Below are 21,023 nucleotides of genomic sequence, written 5' to 3'. Positions count from 1 at the left end.
TCTGATGACCAAGGACTGAAACATAACAGGAATATAAAGGTCTCACAAGTATCATTATTTATTAACACATGTAATCAGCCCATCTATTCTGATTTAAATGTATTATTCAAAGCAACTTACATACACAAAAATGGAGAAAATAAGTTTGTAGTGAAAAAAATCTAATTTTCATAAGTTGTTTGGATTGTCTACAATATATTTGAAGGCAAAGTATGATTTCTTTTAAATATTTCCAAGTGATGGTCACCTATCCATCAGTAATTTGAGCTGTGTAACAGTATCAAAAGGCATTACTGCATAAGCTCTGGGAAAGCCCTCAAACCTAAAATGTAAACAGGTTGTCTTTTTCACTTTTTTTTAATTTGGGGGAAGGTTTATCATTTTATTTTTCTCTTCTGCAGCCCAAAGCCAGCCAGGTTCCTTGAGGTGAACACTGAGGGATGTCAATGTTGTCTGTGCAGGTAAAAGGACTAAAGGAGGCACCTGAATAGGGAGGGGTACTAAACAAAAGAACTTCTTGAGAGAAAGTAAGATTCTATGTGTTCTGCTCTTTTTAAAAGTTCTATTTCACTTCAGCTTGCTTAACAGTGAAACTGTATTCCTCTCTTCTCCTAACTGTTTACAGAAACTGCTGATTTCCCAGCCTCTCAAAACCCAAGAGTGGAAGTGAAAACTTGTTTAGCTATTTCCTCAGCTCAAATTAGACACATCACAACTATTTCAGGCCATATGACTAAACTGTTCTGGGCTATTTAAATCAATGAAGTGAAAAAAAAGATGGAGATACCAGATAACATTAAATTTGCAATGAAAATGAAACTACAAAATTTAAGCTAAGGAGGATGCAAATGAGATCACTGGAATGTTTCTTAAGAATTGGTAAACACTTGAGATGCATTAGAACTGACAAACAACTAGAATTCTGCACACAGGAGACACTGGGGTTTAATGGGCAAGATAGTTATGCCCTCTACAGAAACTTTTCAGTTATTTAAGGCTCTGATGAGAAATCTTTACTTCTATAAAAACAAGGCTTAAAAAAAAAAAAAAGAACAAATTCTTTCTCTTTCTTTAAATAAAATTTATATAAATGAATAATAATGTAAGCAACTTACAATGTATATCCTTGCCACGTCCAAGTCACAGTATCCTAGAATAACAATAGTATTTAAACTATTACAGAAAAAATATCAAACAAAACCAAAAATTTTATTTTGATATTGGTATTCATATACTTCCTTTTTGAATTAAAAGCAATATGTTGAAAAGCAAAATAAGCACTAAACAATAGTGATCTATCAATTCTTGGATTATACATCTACATGGCAAAGATCTGTCTATCATCCATATGTAACCACGTATCTTTTTATGGAATTAAGTTGATCTGAATTTTTTTAAAAAAAGATTGTGTATGCTTAACTATTTTCCTAATATAAACATATCTGGATAATTAATTGGCTTACAAAAACCAGAATTCATCAGTTCTCAAAAAGGAGTTTATATCAGAGAAGAGACTATAGAAATAAAATAGTACAGAGTGAAAGAATTTGGATAAATAACATGCAGAAGCATATTGAGTAAAAATTTGATAAATTTTAATTTTTTAACTAAAAGTATACAAAGCTGAGAAATCAACCACTGATAGGAAGTTGATTAAGAACTCAATCTTAAATAACATAGATCACGAATAATTACATCCTGCCTTTTTATGTAAATTCTGTAGTAAAGAAAGTTCCTCTCAGAAACAAAACATCTGTCTCCCTGCCAAAAAATGACTTTCTTTAGGAAAATGATGACACAACCAATATCCAGAAGACAACAATGCATCTTGCTGAAGCAAAGGCTATTTCCTGAGCCCACATGGACTTTCTGTAGAATGTGAAGTTCTTTGCAGCTATTTTCTTATTTAAGCTGCTTGTCAAGTGTCACAGCTACTAAGTACTGAGTGTCACTGAACACCACGCCTCTTCCAAATTTATCCTGCTACTTCAATCCTTCTCTACCAGTAATGACCATTGAATCAGGAGATGTTTTTCCTTTCAAACTTTATAAAAAACCACAACTTTGTGAGAGCTTTTTCAAATCTTAAGAGACCCTGGAGCTGAGACATACTCATACCATCACAGGGACAATAGGGCAGAAGCTAAGGAGATATCTTCCTGTAGCTTAGTCGGAGAAGGCGATAGCAACCCACTCCAGTACTCTTGCCTGGAAAATCCCATGGACAGAGGAGCCTGGTAGGCTACGGTCCATGGGGTCTCGAAGAGTCGGACATGACTGAGCGACTTCACTTTCACTTTTCACTTTTATACATTGGAGGAGGAAATGGCAACCCACTCCAGTGTTCTTGCCTGGAGAATCCCAGGGACGGGGGAGCCTGGTGGGCTGCCGTCTATGGGGTCACACAGAGTCAGATACGACTGAAGTGACTTAGCAGCAGCAGCAGCAGCAGCAGCAGCTTAGTAATAGCAAAAGCAGTATCAAAAATTGGTATCAACCAATTTCTGCCTCCCTCGCAAGTTTTTTTAAGAAAGTATCTTTTTTTTAAGGTTGTAAACCAGGCTTCAGACTTTTAAAAAGAAAACTTTATTGAATTTGTTACAATATTACTTCTGTTATTTATGTTCTGGTTTTTTGGCCATGAGGCATGTAGGATCTCAGCTCCTCAAACAGGGATCCAACCTTCACCCCCAACACCGGAAGGTAAAGTCCTAACCCCAGACCACCAGGGAACTCCCCAATCTCACAAATTTTTAAAAACTAAATGTGGCAAGGAGAATGAGACTGCCTACCTGTTCCCACCATTTACCTATTCATCAATTTATTCAAGCAAAAGGGGTCCTAGAGAATTTGTGCTGTTTGGAATGGTGAGATTCTTCTCATAGTAAAATATGATGCTTACCAGCTTGTTTGGGTATCTGAGGAGAATTGGCTGCACTGGAACTCCTGGAATGAAGGCTCCTATAACCACATAGTGAAATTTATAACATGTTCTTTATATGAATACAAGTTTTACAGTGAATTTAACAATTAATAATAAACAATATAAATATACTAAATGTTTTAAGAGTACACATAAACTATTGGCTGAATGTTGGTAAATTCCTAATGTTAGCCAAAATGAGAGATTTTTAAATTTAGAAATATGTAAGCAAAATATTAAATGTTATGCCTAAGTCACTTAAAATATTATTCTTATCTCCATTTGTTTTCATTTTCCAAATACCTATTATTCAAAAAGCTTTTTTTTTTAAGAGGAAAAGATAAAATTAAGAGAAGAAAATCTAGATGAAACTAAATGCTGAACCACTAACTACCACACTTGCTAGAGTGAGTTTTGACTTTGGTTCTGAGCATTCTAGCAGCCAGTACAAAAACATTTAAAAATATTAGTAATGACTGTTAAATAACATATGAAATTATAAGTTGCTATAAAACTAACAACTTCATAATATTTTAAAAAGGCATGACCCTCAGAAGGAATTAAAAGCATTATAATGATAATTGAAATAGGTTTTCTAACTTGATGACATGGACCCCAAGTGTCTGTGGGGGTTGTTCTTGGAGGAAAATAAAAATTGCTAGTGGTTTCTGCTCAAACACACACATACACACACACACACACATGACATTCCAAAGAAGAGGGCATTATGATACCAAAAGAGAAAGTAAAAGAGTGAGTTGTGGATTCACATTATTAAAAACATTTTATCAGAAAATAAGAAATGCTCCAAGCAAACTGATGAGTTATTTTGTATATTTATTATTAGCTCACTTGAGAAATCATCTATATTATTTTGTCAAAATACATAATTTAATTGATCTCACCTGGTTTAAAAGTAATCAAACAGGACCGATTAGTACAAGTACCTTCTGGGAAAACTAGTATCTTGGGAGAAAAGGAATAGATTTAATATTTCAGTCTAATTAAGAGATTACTTCTTTACTTGCTTTCTTATGACTTCACAGTTGCCAATTTTTATAAAGCAAAAATAAAAGGCTAGCACTTAATGTCAGTGAAACCTAGAATCAGATCATTCAGTTTTGCTCTAAAAGAAGTATAGTCTGACCATTAAGATAACCTGAAAATGAATTAAAGTTTTGAAGAAAGAATATACACAGTAAATGTTTCTTAATGATGATGCTAATGATCTGAAAAGGGTTCAAAGAAGCTGTAGACCCTGAATCATGGTCAAAGTTGCATTCATTTTATACAATATTAAATTCTTTCTTCTACTGGTATACACCTTTAACTAAATCATTTGCTACTTCTGTTTCAATTTTCCCATTAAATGATATTCCCTCTTACAACATACAGTTTCAGATTGTACTGAGAAAAAAGGAGGAAATACCAACAATATGCTTTATGCTTACTTGAATTTGTTGACATATGGAATACAATTTAATATTCTTTTCTGAGGAAGTGTTTTTAGTTTTTAATATATTATGATTTCCACACAAAAACTATGCACTACAGTTCCCCATTAACTGAATAAAACAGCAGGTTGATTTTTCTGAAGCCTTTGGAATTTAGCAATGAGTAAATTGCTAAGCACAGAAACAAAATCCCTGCACTTACAGCATTTAGTAATGGGTATTTTATAACAATTAAAGTAATTAGTAAGCTAAACTACCATAACAAGTTATTTGTAAAATAAAAATTGTGAATAGGTGTGATTCCATTCTCCAACTTCACAAACAAACAAACAGGTTTCCTATTCCAATTGGATACAATAACAAATATAATTCATGCAGTGGATATTCTATAGCTATACCATGAAGAATAAATTAATGTAGAGTAAATCATAAACTCTCAAAAATCCCAGGGACGGGGAGCCTGGTGGGCTGCTGTCTATGGGGTCACACAGAGTCGGACACGACTGAAGCGACTTAGCAGCAGCAGCAAGAACTAGAAGGGGCATTAAACATCATATAGCATCTCTAATACTTGAATTATTTTTATAATATCCCCCTCAAGTGGTTGCCTAGCCAATGCCTGAATATTCTAGAAAGAGGTTCCAAATCAGACCATTCTAATTCTGGACAGGAAGTTCTTTGAAACGAGCAAAGTGAACTGAAATCTTGTTTACTTTCACCCACCAGTCCTAAATTCCTTGGAGTCAAAGAGCAGAATCAAATCCTTATTCCAAATGTCATTTCTTCCCAGTCACTCTTTAAATCATTCCTCACATGCCTTGGTTTCTAAAACCTCCTGGTTGATCATACATCTCTTGGTACTTTAATATCAAAACATTACCACTAGTAGCCAGGTAACCTCAGGACCATGAGTTCTGCTAGAGATCACTTGTTTTCACCTGGGCAAAGGCAGGGGGTTACTTATCAGAATCACCCATGAGGCTCTATTTATGCAATAAATGTTGCTCCTTCCACACCTTCAAAAGCATTCCAGGGACTTCCTTATGGCCCGGTAGTTAATAATCTGTGTTCCAATGTGGGGGAGGTGGGTTCAATCCCTGGGCAGGGAACTAAGATCCCACTGCTGCGGGGTAACTAAGACCAGACACAGCCAAAAATAAACAAACTTTAAAAAAAAAAAAGCATTCCAGGGGAAGGAGGAGATGGGATGGTAAAATGTAGAAAAGTTCTACAGGTGATTCTGAAATGCCCCCCTGAACTGAAAAGCACTATCTAAATATACTTCAGATAATCTTAAAATATTAATCACTTTCAAAATACACCCACCCACCATATTTTTGAGTATAACTGAGCTTTAGTATCCCATCTTTAAAATGATAAATAAATTCAGAGGTAGAAAATTACTTTTTATGACACAAAGTAAAAACCAGTTCAGAGTATGGAGAATAAAAAAGAACGATACATTTAATTCTAGGAGTATCTCATGCAGAAGAGGACTTCTTAATCCTTACTCATTTATTCTGCTTTTATTATGCTAAAGACAACCAGCATAAGGTATACCCTGATATATGGATCCAAACGAATATATACAAGTGTACAAAAAATAAATTCTCAATATATTTAAATAAACATCTATTGTATTTTACCTGGGGCCATTCCCCTCCTGATGTGGCCCGCCTTATTATTTCATTTATTGTGTTTTTTCGAGAATCTGGATCTACACGGGACACCAACACTGGCTGCAAGGCCCGCAATATTCCTTTAAAACAAATGAAGAGTCATAAGTCATTTTTTGGGCTACAGCTACTATAGACATGATACCAAATTATAAAACAAATTGCATGGAAAATTAAAAAGATAGCAAATCAAAGAGAACAACTTAAAAAACTGTCTTACTCAAAGTTTGTTAGAACTTATTAATAGATTCTGGATTCAAAAGGACAGGTGGCTATTTATACCTAAAAAATACTTCATTGATTTCACAGAAGTTAGTAACAGAAATATGGGAAAAAAATGCAATTTTCTCCCTAAAACACTTCTTTCTCAATTTACATTAAACATTCATAATATGCTATAGATTGTCTTGTTTTATTTTGGGACTATCCCTGCAATAATATTGCAAGCTGATTATGTGAAGCCATAGTACATGTGGGTAGGGGGCAATTGCTATTTATCTTAATAAAATTTTCAGTGCAATAGTCTTTTGAGTAGGCAGCTTCCTAGCACAATAAACCTCATTTCACCAAAAATCTATTGCTAAACAACTTTAGGGGAAAATGTCATGTTACACAAAGCAAGGTGGTTATCTTAAAAAAAAAAAAAAGAAAGAAGAGAGTGTGTGTGTGTTTCTTAGCTGAATGACAAAGCTGTAAGAACTACTATCATTTTCTCTAGAGTACCAAGGCAATTTTCAAACCTACCCTCTCATCACCTGATGCTTGGCAATAGCCTTGGGACAACTGGAAGCAGTTACTTAGAGACTAATCCCCAGGGGAGAAAGCAAAGCATCTGGTAGGAAAAAACATTTCACTTGTTTCATTATTTTTATGGCAGGAAGCATTTATTGTTCTACATCACAATTTTCAACAAGTTACACATTTTTCCCTCATGGAGATTTGGGGGCAATAATGAAGAAAACAGAGTTAGGAGAAAAGACTTATTGCATTTATCACTCTAATACCCTGAAGAGAAATTCACTGAAATACTAGGTAACTGGTGCTTTCACAAATTCTTCAATTAAATTCTCTCTCAAAAAATTTACCATATTTTGTATTGAAAAACTGTTCTTTTGGGCTTATATTTAGGAGCAGGAAGAAGTGATGGTGCAGCGGCAGAGGTAAGGTTTAAAAAGAATGATAGGGGATTTCCCTGGTGATCTGGTGGTTAAGACTCTGTGCATTCCCTGCAGGGGGTGCCAGTTTGATCCCTGGTAGGGAAACTAAGAGCCCACATGCTGCACGGCACGGCCAAAAAGATAAATGAAATAAATAAATAAATATTTCAAAGAGTTATATCCGAAAGGTTTAAAAATTTTAAAAAAATTAAAAAGAATGATGAGGTATAGGTAGGGAGGTCATTAATCTTTTTTCATAAATTCATTTTTTTGATATTATACCTCATTAAAAGCAATAAAATATGTTTGAAGTGTTTTATTATTTTAAAGTCTTAAAAAAATTAATCAGTAAACTATACAGAATTTTCTAAATTTAAAGCATGAACATGAAAATATTTTCTCTGTTGTCTTACAGAGTACTTACTGCCAATCAGAGGCACCTGCACATTCTCATTTCGAGATACTATAGAAGGTAATCCAGCTGCAACACAGGCAATTCCATCAAAGAAAGTTGAGTGAGGGGCAACGACAAAAATTGGTGCTTCCAACGGAGTTGCAATCTTTCCTTTCACAGTAACTACAAACCCCATTGAGAAGAACATGGCATGGCCTAGAAACTTCAAGACTGGGTGAGTAATTTTCCTTTGGAAATAAATATAAAAATGGACATAATTAGCTTTACCAATTGCAGCTAACAGCGGGGTTTTACTCTAAAGCACAAAGCAAAAACCAAAACATGTCAGCACTTCATTTTAAAATATCAGCTAGGAAGAACGGCTAACACATCAGTGGAGCTCTTTCTGCCAGGCACTGTTCTAAGTACTTTATGCATATTAACTTCTTTAATCCCTAGCCCAATTTTATGAAATAGAGAGCATTTATCATTATTCCCATTTTACAGATGAGAAAACTGAGGCCCAGAGAAGTAATTTTTCCAAGACCACGTGACTATAAAGTAATAAGAATGAATTTTCAACATGCATCCCCCACTGAGAAATTCAAATCAGTCTTGTCCTTCATATGAGTCACCTTAGATATCTATATTTGTGTAACAAAGATGCTGCTACCCTCAAAAACACTCTTAGAACTAGCATGCTGAAACAGTCCTCAGAGTTATTTTAAAAATAAAAATTTAAAAGTAAGCCTAATTACTTATATCATTATAGCCCTTAAAAATCATGAAGAATCTTAAGAAGTAAATTTATTATCTCACTTCCTGGAACAAAGATGCACTTAATTCTGGTTATTGATTTATTTACTATTTTAAAAGAATCTGACATTAAAAATTAATTAAATCAAATTGTGCCAGGAATCCTGTTGGACACATAAGACAAGTAAGATCCAGTCTCTGTCTTTGATAAACTCAGTTGAGTAGAAAAACAAAAAGCACAGTCCTAGAAGTGCAAACACATGATGGACATCTCAGTATATGAATAAGCATATAGCTTTTCATGAAAAATACGGGTCTCCCATAAGACATCTGACAGGAGTTTTGAAAAATGAGCTTCCTATTGAATTCTCTCAACATTCACATAATAATATTGTGAGGAGCTATTAAGCAACTAACTCCCAAGGAAGTTTCTCTAACTTTTATTTCATGGTGAGGAGAAGTGAGACACAGAAAGCCCAAGTACTTTTCAGGAGGGCACAGGGAAATGATTGCTCTCTCCTTGCTCTGTAGTTTAAGAGCTGAGATCTTTATTTATTTAAAGATAAAGAGCTCACCCTGTCACAGAACTTTCAGACCTCCTGTTTTCTCTGTGTGACCCCATAGACGGCAGCCCACGAGGCTCCCCCATCCCTGGGATTCTCCAGGCAAGAACACTGGAGTGGGTTGCCATTTCCTTCTCCAATGCATGAACGTGAAAAGTGAAAGTGAAGTCACTCAGTTGTGTCCGACTCTTAGCGACCCCATGGACAGTGGCCCACCAGGTTCCTCCATCCATAGGATTTTCCAGGCAAGAGTGCTGGAGTGGGGTGCCATTGCCTTCTCTGATGTAGCCTCTAACAAGGTCCAGTCCCTGGGTTGGAAAGATCCTCTGGAGGAGGGCATGGCAACCCACTCCAGTATTCTTGCCTGGAGAATCCCCATGGACAGAGGAGCCTGGAGGGCTACAGTGCATGGGGTTGCAAAAAGTCGCACACGACTGAGCGGCTAAGCACAACACAGCACAGCCTCTAACGACTGCATTCCAAAATATCCTATATTCAGAGCTACAATTGTTGATCACTGCCTAAACTTCAATAAATTCTTCTATGATTCACCTAATATTTAGACATAGTTACTTCTTACCTCTTCCAACCAGTTATTGGGTGGGTCAGCTTTTCAGGACAGCATGCTGTTGAAATTGCAGCCAGCAACCACGCCAGTAATAAAATTAATGCAACCAATAGGGCACGAATTGGAAGCAGGATAATTCCAAGGAAGAAAATCTGAAAGTCAAAGTTGATTAAAAAAAAATAGATGACATTTTAATGCTGTAGTTATCAAACAGATATACTTAAAAGAAAAAATCTTAGGCTATTCAAGCTTTCACTCAAAGATGAATTGAGCATTACCCTGCACCAGGCAACGATCTAAGCACAAAGGAAATAAGACATTATATCTGATCTCACAAAGTCTGCTAGGTAGCAAAAGAAATAGGGGAGAAAACCAGTGAATGTGAATAGGGGTTGCTGGGGAAACAAAGAAAAGGTGTGTTGGGCTTAGTGGTAGTGTGGGATTAGTAGTTGTGATACACAGGCTTAGTCGCCCCGTGGCATGTGGAATCTTCCCAGACCAGGAATTGAATGCCATGTCACCGGCATTGCAAGGTGGATTCTTAACCACTGGAAGTCCAGTTGTATCATTTTAAAATGTCACTGGTAGTGTATGAGAATTTCAGTCACTGTATATCCTTGCTGACATTTGGTGTTTAAAATCACTTTAAAAAATCAATTTTATGAAGGCGTAATTTACACAAAATACAATATGAGCTTTTCAAATGTATAGCCCTATGCAGACACCACCATAATCAAGATATAGATCATTTCCATCACTCAAAAAAATTCCCTTGTGTCTCTTTGTAGTCAGTGTATCCTCAGTGTATGGCAACCACTGACAATCTTTCACTAGAGTTTTTGTCTGTACGATATTTTCATATAAATGAAACCACATGGTATGTACTCTTTTACATCTGGCTTCTTTCACTTCATATTTTTGAGATTCAGCCATGTTGTCATATGTATCAGTAATACAGTCTTTTTCATTGCAGAGTGATATTCCATTGTATGAATATACTGCAATTAATTTACCCATTAACCTGTTCAGGGACATTTAGCCTATTATAAGTTCCTATCTATATGAGTAAACATCAATTTTTGAGACTCATACATTTTCATTCATGGTGGATGGTAGTGAAATTGTCAGGCCAGGATGTGCTTAAAGAACATGCCAAATTGTTTTCCAAAGTTGTTGTGTCATTTCATACCTCCACCAATGAAGTATGAAAGTTCCTGTTGCTTCACAGTCTCATCAATTTTCAGTGTTGTCAGTCTTTGTAGCCATCCTGGTGGGTGTAAAATGATATCTCATTGTGGTTTCCTTAATGAACAATGATGCTGAGCAAATTTTTTCATGTGCTTATTGGTCATCCCTTTAACCTATCTGTTCAAGTCTTTAGTCCATTTTCACTGGGTTATTAGTCGTTTTCTGATCAATTTTTAGGAGGTCTTCATATATTGTTTACAAGCCCTTTTTCAATATATACATTGAAAATATTTTCTCCTATTCCATGGTTTGCTTTTTCATTTTCTTATTGGTATCTTTCAACGAGAAGCGTTTTAATTCTGATGAAGACTAATTTATCAATTTAGTTCTCTTCTGCATCCTTTCTAAGAAATCTTTACCTATCTCAAGATTATGAAGATATTTTATATCTTCTTCTTCTAGATGATATATAGATTTTGCTTTTATGTTCAAGTCCATGATCCATCGTAAATTACTTTCTGTGTGGTGTACAGTAGGGATCAAGTTTCATTTTTATCTACAGATTTATCTAGTTGTTCCAGAACCAGCTCCCCTGGCCCCTGCTTTCCCCACCCACCCCAGCTCTGAGGCCTGTGGGATCTTAGTTCCTGGACCAGGGATCAAATCTGCGCCCCTTCCAGGAAAGTGCAGAGTCTTAACCATTGGACCGCCAGTGAAGTGCCATCCCCAGAACCAATTTTGAAAAGACGTCACATTCCCCAATAAATTTTGTTGGCCACTTTGTCAAAAAATCAATTGAACATACATGTAGGCTCTCTATTCTGTTTTGTTGGTCTATTCGTCTGTATGTCTGTCAATTCCCTACTCTCTTAATTGCTATAGTCTTGTAGTAAGTCTTGAAATCTGGTAGTATATGTCTTCCAACTTTTTATTTTTCAAACTTTTTTTGGGATAATCTAGATCCTTAGTATTTCTACATACATTTCAGAATTAATCTGTCAGTTGCCACACAAAAAGCCTGTTGGAATTTTTGTTGAGCTTTCAATGAACCTATAGATCAATTTGGGAGGAATTACCATCTTAATAATGTTGATTCTTCCAACTTACAAACATGGTATAGATCTTTATTTTATGTAAATCTTCATTAATTTCTTACAATAGAGTTCTGTTGTTTTCGTTGTAGTGGTCTTGAATCTGCCTGCAGTGCAAGAGACCCTGGTTCAATTCCTGGGTTGGGAAGATCTGTTGGAAAAGAGGCTACACACTTCAGTATTCTTGGGCTTCCCTGATGGCTCAGCTGGTAAAGAATCAGATGCAGTGTGGAAGTCCTGGGTTTGATCCCTGGGTTGGGAAGATCCCCTGGAGAAGGGAACAGCTACCCACTCCAGTATTCTGGCCTGGAGAATTCCATGGACTATACAGTCTATGGGGTTGCAAAGAGTAGGACATGACTGAATGACTTTCACTTATTGCTATCATGAGATTATTTAATTTCATCTTGCGGTTGCTGCTAGTATACAGACAAAGTTGATTTAAAATTTTAATCTTTAAACATTATTAAGATGACAAAACCAATTTTGAGTAACTGTCAGATTAAGAGGATTATGCATCATATTTTCTTTTGGTAATAAGTTATCTCTGTAGGAAGGCCTTCTTTTGATACTATTGTGATTATTTTCCTCTCTTTCTTCATAGCACTTACTAAGACACAGAATTATATATATTTCTATACTTGCTTGTTTAACTTTTTCAGTGAAACACAGGCTTAAGATAGGCAGAGTCCTTGTTTCTCTTGTTCATTATATCTCTGTCTCCAGAGAGTAACATTGTGCCTGGCATGTAGTAGGCATCCAGCAAATATTTTTGGTATGGTAAATGACCCACAGTTACAATTCCATATTCTACTGAGGAAAGAAAAGCTAGGCTAATTTTCTCCATGCCACTATGGAACAGATCCTTAAACAGTCAAAAAGAGAGGAGGAGCAGTAAAGCTAAGCCCTATGAGATGCAGAAGTGACAACAGTCCTTAAACAAGATATTGATCATCATTTAAGATTAAATTTAGCCTAAATTCATGATATTGAGTCATCCTTAAACACAAGTATATCAATCTTTTAAACTGGATAATACAGATAACATTGTTTTTCAGTCGTGTCTATTTAAATTTTCCTTTACCCAGACAGTTCAATCCATTGAAACTACTTTGGAATCTCTGTCTACACGCATTTTAACATTTTAAAAAATATTGCAACTATATTCATTACTTGGAAGTGCTCTCTAAATGGTTGCAGGCATGCTATTTAAAAAAACAAAAAACAAAAACTCAAAAATTTAGTAATCCAGGTACAATGTACATACTTACAAACATGCCACTTTGAGCCTCTCTCCAATACATGAAGCCAAAGAGATGGACATACCTTCATTTAAGTATAACTGATTTGATGAACTCAGGCCAAAAGGAATTCTGAATTAGAGTCAATGAATTTGTTAAGTGTTTCTGAGTGACTTTCACTCAGAAATTTTAAGATATCATGGGAATATATTTTAAGACATAAATATAATTTTAAGACACATTTTAAGATCAAGTTTTTAAACATTTAGTTTCTTTACGAAGAGGTATTGCTACATTCATTATCTTCCTCTTCCTTTCTCATACCTTCAGACACCCATCAACCATTACTGTAATCACCACCCACACTGCTTAGCCCAGCACTTAACCTATCACTACCATAGAGGACAATGGTCTCAGTGCAGATAAGCATGCTGTGCAAAAATTACACTATTTCAAATCCAAAGTAAATAAATATGTAAGATGGACAGGAAACATTAAAAAAATTTTTCCCATGCAGAACACATAGGACAAATGTAGCCTGCATAGTCTATCTTGTTCTCTGATCACTAACTTCACCAAAGAGGAAGTCCAAAGAGTGAGTGTAACTGCTAATGGTAAAAGCAGTGCTTTACAAGAAAAAGGAAAGGACAGGAACTTCCTTTTTGTATAGAGCCATTTTTAACAACCAGAGAGTCTCTGGTCCTTGAATCTACGAGACGTGTTTGGGTGAAAACCGATTCAGGACCAAAAACTCTTGACTACCTTAAGCGGACCCATATTATTCCTTTTCTTAGGTTGTGATTTCCCATCATTGATACAACTGCTTAGCCAAAACATCCTACCTTTCTTTTGGTTCTAATTCCAGACCTGGGTTCTCTGCCTTCTCCCTCACTCTTCTCATCCCAAAAGGACTCCCCTCCTTCCCTCAGACAAAACAACAACAAAAAGCTCCCCAAACCCACTCTCCTGCAGTACGATGAGCTCCCACTACACTTCACACACTCAGGTTGAAGTTCTTCTCCCAGAGCCCTTCCCTCTTCTCAGTACCTAATGTTTCCTCCGCCACGGGCCTGCTCAGCCTCCTCCTGTTTAGCACCTTCTCCCAAGACCCACATGCTCTTTGCATCTTCTCTTCTCTCACACACACACACACCCAGACCTCCAAGCATCCTCCAAGGGTCCTAAATTCTCAGCGCAGCATCTCTGCACCCTGCAGACTCCCGGCCCCTTCAGAAGCCCTTCCCTCTCAGATCTACATCCCTTTCTTCCTCGAACCTGGCTTCCCAGACTCACTCCCCTCAGTCATTTCCCCTTTGCACCCACACTGCCGTCTAAAAACAGCCTTCCCTGACTGACCGATGGCCCCCCTCAAACTGCCTCCTCCCTCAGATCCACACCCCTGCCCTGCATCTGTCTCCCCTGTCAGGCGTTCCTCACCTGGACTGCTTCCTCCCTCAGACCCGCTCCCCTCACTTGGACCTGCCTCCGCTCTCATACTCCCGTCGCTCACCTGAAGCTGCTTTGCCGGTCAGTCTCTAGTCAGTCCCCTGAATTTTCGTCAGACTCACATCCCTCACCTGGGTCTGCCTCCCCTGTCAGACGTCCCTCACCCGGATCTGCCCTCCTCCCTCTAACCCATGCTCCTCACGTGAATCCACCTCTCCTGTCAGACCCTCGCCCCCACCTGGATGCGCCTCGCCACGCCCAGCCGCGTCTGCTGCACGAAGGGATTGGGCACAGGTGGCGGGAAGAAGGACGCCTGGCGGGGCACCATGGGCGGCCGCAGCCCCGCGTTCCCGACGCCAGCTCCCGGCACAGTGGCCGCCACGGCCCGCGCGTCAGCGCACCGGTTCATGGCCGACCCTGGCGTCTGACTAGAGCGAAGCGACCCACGCGGAGCGCGCGAGTGGGCACCGCCGCCAGGACTCAGTGGGAGCCGCTTAGGAGTCCGGGGCTTCTGCGCAGGCGCCAAAGTTACCTAGCCGCCCTCCGCTCTCGCCCCGCCCCTCTGGCTCCGAACACGCCCAGGTTCTAGCCCCACCCCAGCAACCCCACCTCAAGCACAGCCCCACCCTTTTAGGTGTCTGGCCCTTCCTTTTGGGATTCATAGCTCCGCCCCCTTGGAGGTGACTTTTTCCCTTCAAAGCGACGCACCCGCAAGAGAGAGTTTAGACTGTTCTCTGCTCCAGCATCAGGCCAACCTGGCTTAACTTTCGCTTTTATTGGCTCTTTGGCCAAATCATTGTCTCCATGAACCTCCGTTGCCCCATTCGTAATACCGAGATAAACAGAACCTGAATCCAGCAATCTGAGGAGCAACTCTGGGGCTGTTCCATTAAGAGGGTTCATTATCCAGGGTGGATCTGATTTCTGGCGCATGTTTTGCTTTTGCTTAAACCAGTTTGAGTGTCATGTTTATCAGTTACAGCTGAAAGAGTCCTGACTGATAGAGAAACTGGTGCCAGGGGTGTGCTGTCTTCCAGTCAAAATATGGACTGACAACGTGAAGATAGTTTTCCCAAGGAAAACTGAGCTACAATGACTAGAAAAATACAAAACCACCATTGCCCTCTGAACGAGATGAGGAACCTGGTCTCAGAAAAAAGAGAAGTGACTTGGAGACTATTTGTCTCCACTTTACTTGCATCAGAGTCTGAAAAGAAATAAAAAGCATGATCAGAAGGCCCACCAATGGAGCTTCCCCCAGGCTGGCTTCAGGAGAAGGCAGGACATAGGGACAGCAAATCCATGGAAGAAGGGAAGCATTTTGATGTCCCTAAGCAAATGCTCATCAGGCAAAAATGAAATCAGGTGGCATGATCAAGGTATGAAAAGTGACTCTTGAGAACTGGAAGTGGCTTATGGCAAGTTTCAGGGAATCAATTGAAATATGTAGCACCTTAGAAACAAACATCCTGCCTGTAGCACTTCACTGTCAGAATCAGAGAGATGATGTAGTCTGGTGAAAAAAGAGCACAGACTTGGAAATCCCAAAACCCAAAAGCAAGATTGAGGTCCAGGGTTAACTCACCACAGACCCGTGACAAAAATCACTCCCCTTATTAAGCCTTTGTTTTCATTTATATAATGGAGAGAACAGAGTTCAGTTCAGTCGCTCAGTCATGTCCGAATCTTTGCGACCCCATGAATTGCAGCACACCAGACCTCCCTGTCCATCACCAACTCCCGGAGTTCTCTAAGACTCATGTCCATGGAGTCAGTGATGCCATCCAGCCATCTCATCCTCTGTTGTCCCCTACTCCTCCTGCCCCCAATCCCTCCCAGCGTCAGAGTATTTTCCAATGAGTCAACTCTTCGCAAGAGGTGGCCAAAGTACTGGAGTTTCAGCTTTAGCATCATTCCTTCCAAAGAACACCCAGGACTGATCTCCTTCAGAATGGACTGGTGGGATCTCCTTGGTCCCTAAATTCTGCCTCCTGAGAATTCTGTATATAGGTCAAGAAGCAACAGTTAGAGCTGGACAAGGAACAACAGACTGGTTCCAAACCAGGAAAGGAGTACGCCAAGGCTGTATATTGTCACCCTGCTTATTTAAACTTCTATGCAGAGTACATCATGCAAAATGCCCAGCTGGATGAAGCACAATCTGGAATCAAGATTGCCAGGAGAAATATCAATAACCTCAGATACACAGATAATACCATCCTTATGGCAGAAAGCAAAGAAGAACTAAAAAGCCTCTTGATGAGAGTGAAAAAGTTGGCTTAAAATTCAACATTCAGAAAACTAAGATCATGGCATCTGGGCCCATCACTTCATGGCAAATAGATGGGGAAACAATGAAAACAGTGACAGACTATTTCTTGGGCTCCAAAAATCACTGCAGATGGTGACTGCAGCCCTGAAATTAAAAGACACTTGCTCCTTGGAAGAAAAGCTATGACCAACCTAGACAGCAAATTAAAAAGCAGAGATATTACTTTACCAACAAAGGTCTGTCTAGTCAAAGCTATTTGGTTTTTCCAGTAGTCATGTATTGATGTGAGAGTTGGACTATAAAGAAAGCTGACTGCTGAAGAATTGATGCTTTTGAACTGTGGTGTTGGAGAAGACTCTTGAGAGTCCCTTGGACTGCCAACTCGATGGACACGAGTTTGAGTAGGCTCCGGGAGTTGGTGACGGGCAGGGAAGCTCAGAGTGCTGCAGTCCATGAGGTCGAAAAGAGTCAGACATGACTGAGCGACTGAACTGAACTGAAATTAAAAATGAAATGAAGGGGGAAAAAAAAGCAGCATACCTATCGCCAAAAATCTGCTCCAAAGTAGCTCCCCTGTGTTAGAATTGTCTCCATAGGAGCTTTTAATTTATTTTTAAATTTTGTTGGAGTATAGTTGATTAAGATGAGAGCCGAAGAATTGATGCTTTTGAACTGTGGTGCTGGAGAAGACTCTTGAGAGTCCCTTGGACTGCAAGGAGATCCAACCAGTCAATCCTAAAGGAAATCAACCCTGAATATTCATTGGAAGTATTGATGCTGAATCTGAAGTTCCAATATTTTGGCCACCTGATGCAAAGAACTGACTCATTGGAAAAGACCCTGATGCTGGGAAAGATTGAAGGCAGGAGGAGCAGAGGACGACAGACGATGAGATGGTTCAATCGTATCACCGACTCGATGGACATGAGTTTGAGCAAGTTCCAGGAGTTGGTGATGGATAGGGAAGCCTTGCATGCTGCAGTCCATGGGACCGCATAGAGTCAGACTGAGTGATTGAACTGAACTGATTTTCAATGTTGTGTTTGTTTCAGGTATACAGCACAATGATTCAGTTATACATATATTTATTCTTTTTCAGGTTCTTTTCTCATACAGGTTATCACAGAATATTGAGCAGACTTACCTGTGCTATATAGTAGATCCTTGTTGGTTATCTATCTTATATATAGAAGTATGTATATGTTAAGGAGAAGGCAGTGGCACCCCACTCCAATACTCTTGCCTGGAAAATCCCATGGATGGAGGAGCCTGGTAGGCTGCAGTCCATGGGGTCGTGAAGAGTCGGACACGACTGAGCGACTTCACTTTCACTTTTCACTTTCATGCATTGGAGAAGGAAATGGCAAACCCACTCCAGTGTTCTTGCCTGGAGAATCCCAGGGATGGGGGAGTTTGGTGGGCTGCCGTCTCTGGGGTCGCACAGAGTCGGACACGACTGAAGCGACTTAGCAGCAGCAGCAGCAGCAGCAGCATGTATATGTTAATCCCAAGCTCCTGATTTCTCTCTTCCCCCCATTTCCCCTTTGGTAACTGTAAGTTTGTGTTCAACATCTGTAAGTCTGCATATGAATCTTTTTAGATCTCACAAAATTATTTTAGAATAATAAACCAAGTGATGATTAAAACAGGGAATTATTCTTTGGTGGTCCAGTGGCTGGGACTCCGAGCTCTCAATGTCGAAGGCCCAGGTTCAGTCCTGGTTGGGGAACCAGGGTCCCACAGGCCACATAGTACAGCCAACAGAATAAACAAACAAAACAGAAAAAAACAAGTGATGAATAAAACAGGAAAAGAAAGAACTATCATGGGGCAAGGACGTGCATTATCTTGGTATTTGTAGCTGAATTTCTTTAATATATTATGAAGAATCGAAAAACACAGCAAAACAATTTCACAGTTTTCCCATCAAGAGGTAGAGTCTTTCCCCATCCCTAGAATCTGGGCTGACCTCACAACTTGTTCTGATCAATAAAATGTGGCAGAAGTGGTACCATGTGAGTTTTAGAGCCTGGGCCACAAGGGGCCCTTATAATTTTTGCTCCCAAACTCTTGCCACTGCTTAGGGAGGCTCAGGCCAACCTGCTGAATGACAAAGAGCTCAAAGAGCGAGGGAGAGGCCCAGTGAGCAGGTAACACCAAGAAAGTGAGAGAGGAGCTTCCCCAGTGGCTCAGTGGTAAAGAATCCACCTGCTGATGCAGGAGACACGGCTTCAACCCCTGGGCCCAGAAGATTGAACATGCTATGGAGCTACGGAGCCCATGTGCCACGACTAATGAGCCTGTGACCTAGAGCCGGGGAAGCACAACTACTGAGCCTGCAAATCACAATTCCTGAGCCTATGTGCTACAGCAACCGAAGCCCACATGCCCTAGAGCCCGGGCACTGCAACCAGAGTAGGCCCCCTCACAACTAGAGAAAAGCCCATGCAGCAACCGAGACGCAGAACAGCCAAAAATAAAGTAAATTAAAATTATTTTAAAAAGAAAGACAGAAGGAAAGTGAGGGAGGCCTCCTTGAACCCTGGGCTGCCTTTGTGGCTCAGCTGGTAAAGAATCCACCTGCAATGCATGAGACCTGGGTTTGATCCCTGGGTTGGCAAGATCCCCTGGAGAAGGGAAAGGCTAACCACTCCAGTATTCAGGCCTGGAGAATTCCATGGACTATATAGTCCATGGGGTCGCAAAGAGCCGGACACAACTGAGCGACTTTCACTTTTTCACTACCCTGAAGTTCGAGGGCCTAGCTGGACCCTTCGCTGGTAGGGGTTAGGGAAAGGATATTCCCGGTACCTGAGACCAGTTTGTCAAGCCCTGAGTGGCTGAAAGATAGATGGAGTTGGTGAATGACATGTTTATCAATCAACTGCTCAGAGTAGGTTGAAGGCATGATGAGACTCTGACTCTGGGCCCTGGGATGGCTGCTCCTTTCAAGGTATTCACTGTAGAAATCTCAGAATCTTCCTACCCTACCAGACAGATGTAGCCTTTAGCTACTCAAGTGACCTCTCTGAGCCTGCATACTCATCTCAGAATGGGAAGATTCATTCCTACCCCGAATGGATTGTGATAATAAGTAAAATAATGCCTGTGTAGTGTTCATAGAAGTGCATGCAAGAAATGGCACCTTTCAGGTATTACACGTGGAGCAGCTGAATTTTCTCAGTATAAAAAAGAACCTTAATGACAATGTATGACAGCCATGATATAAACTGTCCCTAGGGCTTCCCCGGTGGCTCTGTGGTAAAGAATCTGCTTGCAATGCAAGAGATCCAGGTTTGATCCCTGGGTCGGGAAGATCCCCTGGAGAAGAAAATGGCTGGCAGACTTGTGTGGCCCTTCAGCACAGAAGGAAGCCTCTCGAGTCCTTAAGAACCTGAGTGATTGGGCAGGCCCCAGGAGAAAAGAGGACTCCACTGAGGTCACCTCCAGAGACCTGTCCATTCCTCATCCCCTCCCCACCAGCCCCACCATGAGAAGTAATAGACTGTTGGAACCAGGGAAGGTCTCTGAAATAAACCCAAGCCTTATGTTCTCTTAGCAGCTCTAAGAGAGGGCTCCCTGGTAGCTCAACTGGTAAAGAATTTGCCTGCAATGCAGGAGACCCCAGTTCTAGTGCTGGGTGGGGAAATTCTCCTGGAGAAGGGATGGGTTACCCACTCCAGTATTCTTGGGCTTCCCTGGTGGCTCAGATGGTAAAGAATCTGCCTGCAAAGCAGGAAACCTGGGTTCGATCCCTGGGTTGGGAAGATCTCCTGGAGGGCATGGCAATCCACTCCAGTATTCTTGCCTGGAGAATCCCATGGACAGAGGAGCCTGGCAGGTTGTAGTCCATAGGATCGTGAAAGGTTGGACATGACCAAGTAACTAACCACAGCACAGCTCAGCAGCTCTAGAATTTCCATATAGGAGGGGATTAAGGACGGGCAGCCTGCTGGGAAGGAAGGATAAGGAGCTTACCCATCAATAGAAGCTGTGTTTAGAATGCACACACAGTTCTCCCCTAGCTATGTTTATTAGAGAGTTTGGGGGAGGGGAGATGGAGGGTAATGCTACTGATGGAGATACTTGGTTTCCGACTAAATCTTCTCTCGGTCACCTTTGGCCTTGACTCAGGATGTTATCCAGTATCTATGGTACTCTCAGAAAATCACTTTTCTCCAAGCTTTAGTTTCCTTATCAATCAAAATTGACTGATAATAGCCTCCCTTTTTCAGGTTGCTGTAATCTAAATGAAGCGATGCATGTGAAGGGTCTGGCACATAGTAAGCACTGT

General features: G+C 40.0%; 1 protein-coding gene across 3 annotated transcripts in view; it reads right to left on the bottom strand.

Moving 5' to 3' along the window:
* Positions 1–15,062, bottom strand: part of LPCAT2 (lysophosphatidylcholine acyltransferase 2) — a 65,595-nt gene extending 50,533 nt beyond the window's left edge. For all 3 annotated transcript variants that reach the window (XM_069549860.1, XM_069549861.1, XM_069549862.1), the window contains exons 1-7: positions 14,696–15,062; positions 9,504–9,643; positions 7,635–7,852; positions 6,024–6,136; positions 3,829–3,889; positions 2,903–2,961; positions 1,116–1,150 (exon numbers count right to left, since the gene is read on the bottom strand). In XM_069549860.1, the coding sequence (XP_069405961.1) occupies positions 1,116–1,150; positions 2,903–2,961; positions 3,829–3,889; positions 6,024–6,136; positions 7,635–7,852; positions 9,504–9,643; positions 14,696–14,866 (797 nt within the window). In that variant the 5' untranslated portion in view covers positions 14,867–15,062. The remainder of the gene's footprint in view (positions 1–1,115; positions 1,151–2,902; positions 2,962–3,828; positions 3,890–6,023; positions 6,137–7,634; positions 7,853–9,503; positions 9,644–14,695) is intronic.
* Between the last annotated feature and the right edge of the window lie 5,961 nt (positions 15,063–21,023).

The sequence above is a fragment of the Ovis canadensis genome, chromosome 14 (genome assembly GCF_042477335.2).
Source record: "Ovis canadensis isolate MfBH-ARS-UI-01 breed Bighorn chromosome 14, ARS-UI_OviCan_v2, whole genome shotgun sequence".
Lineage (NCBI taxonomy): Eukaryota > Metazoa > Chordata > Mammalia > Artiodactyla > Bovidae > Ovis > Ovis canadensis.
This window is presented reverse-complemented; position numbering and strand designations above follow the sequence as displayed.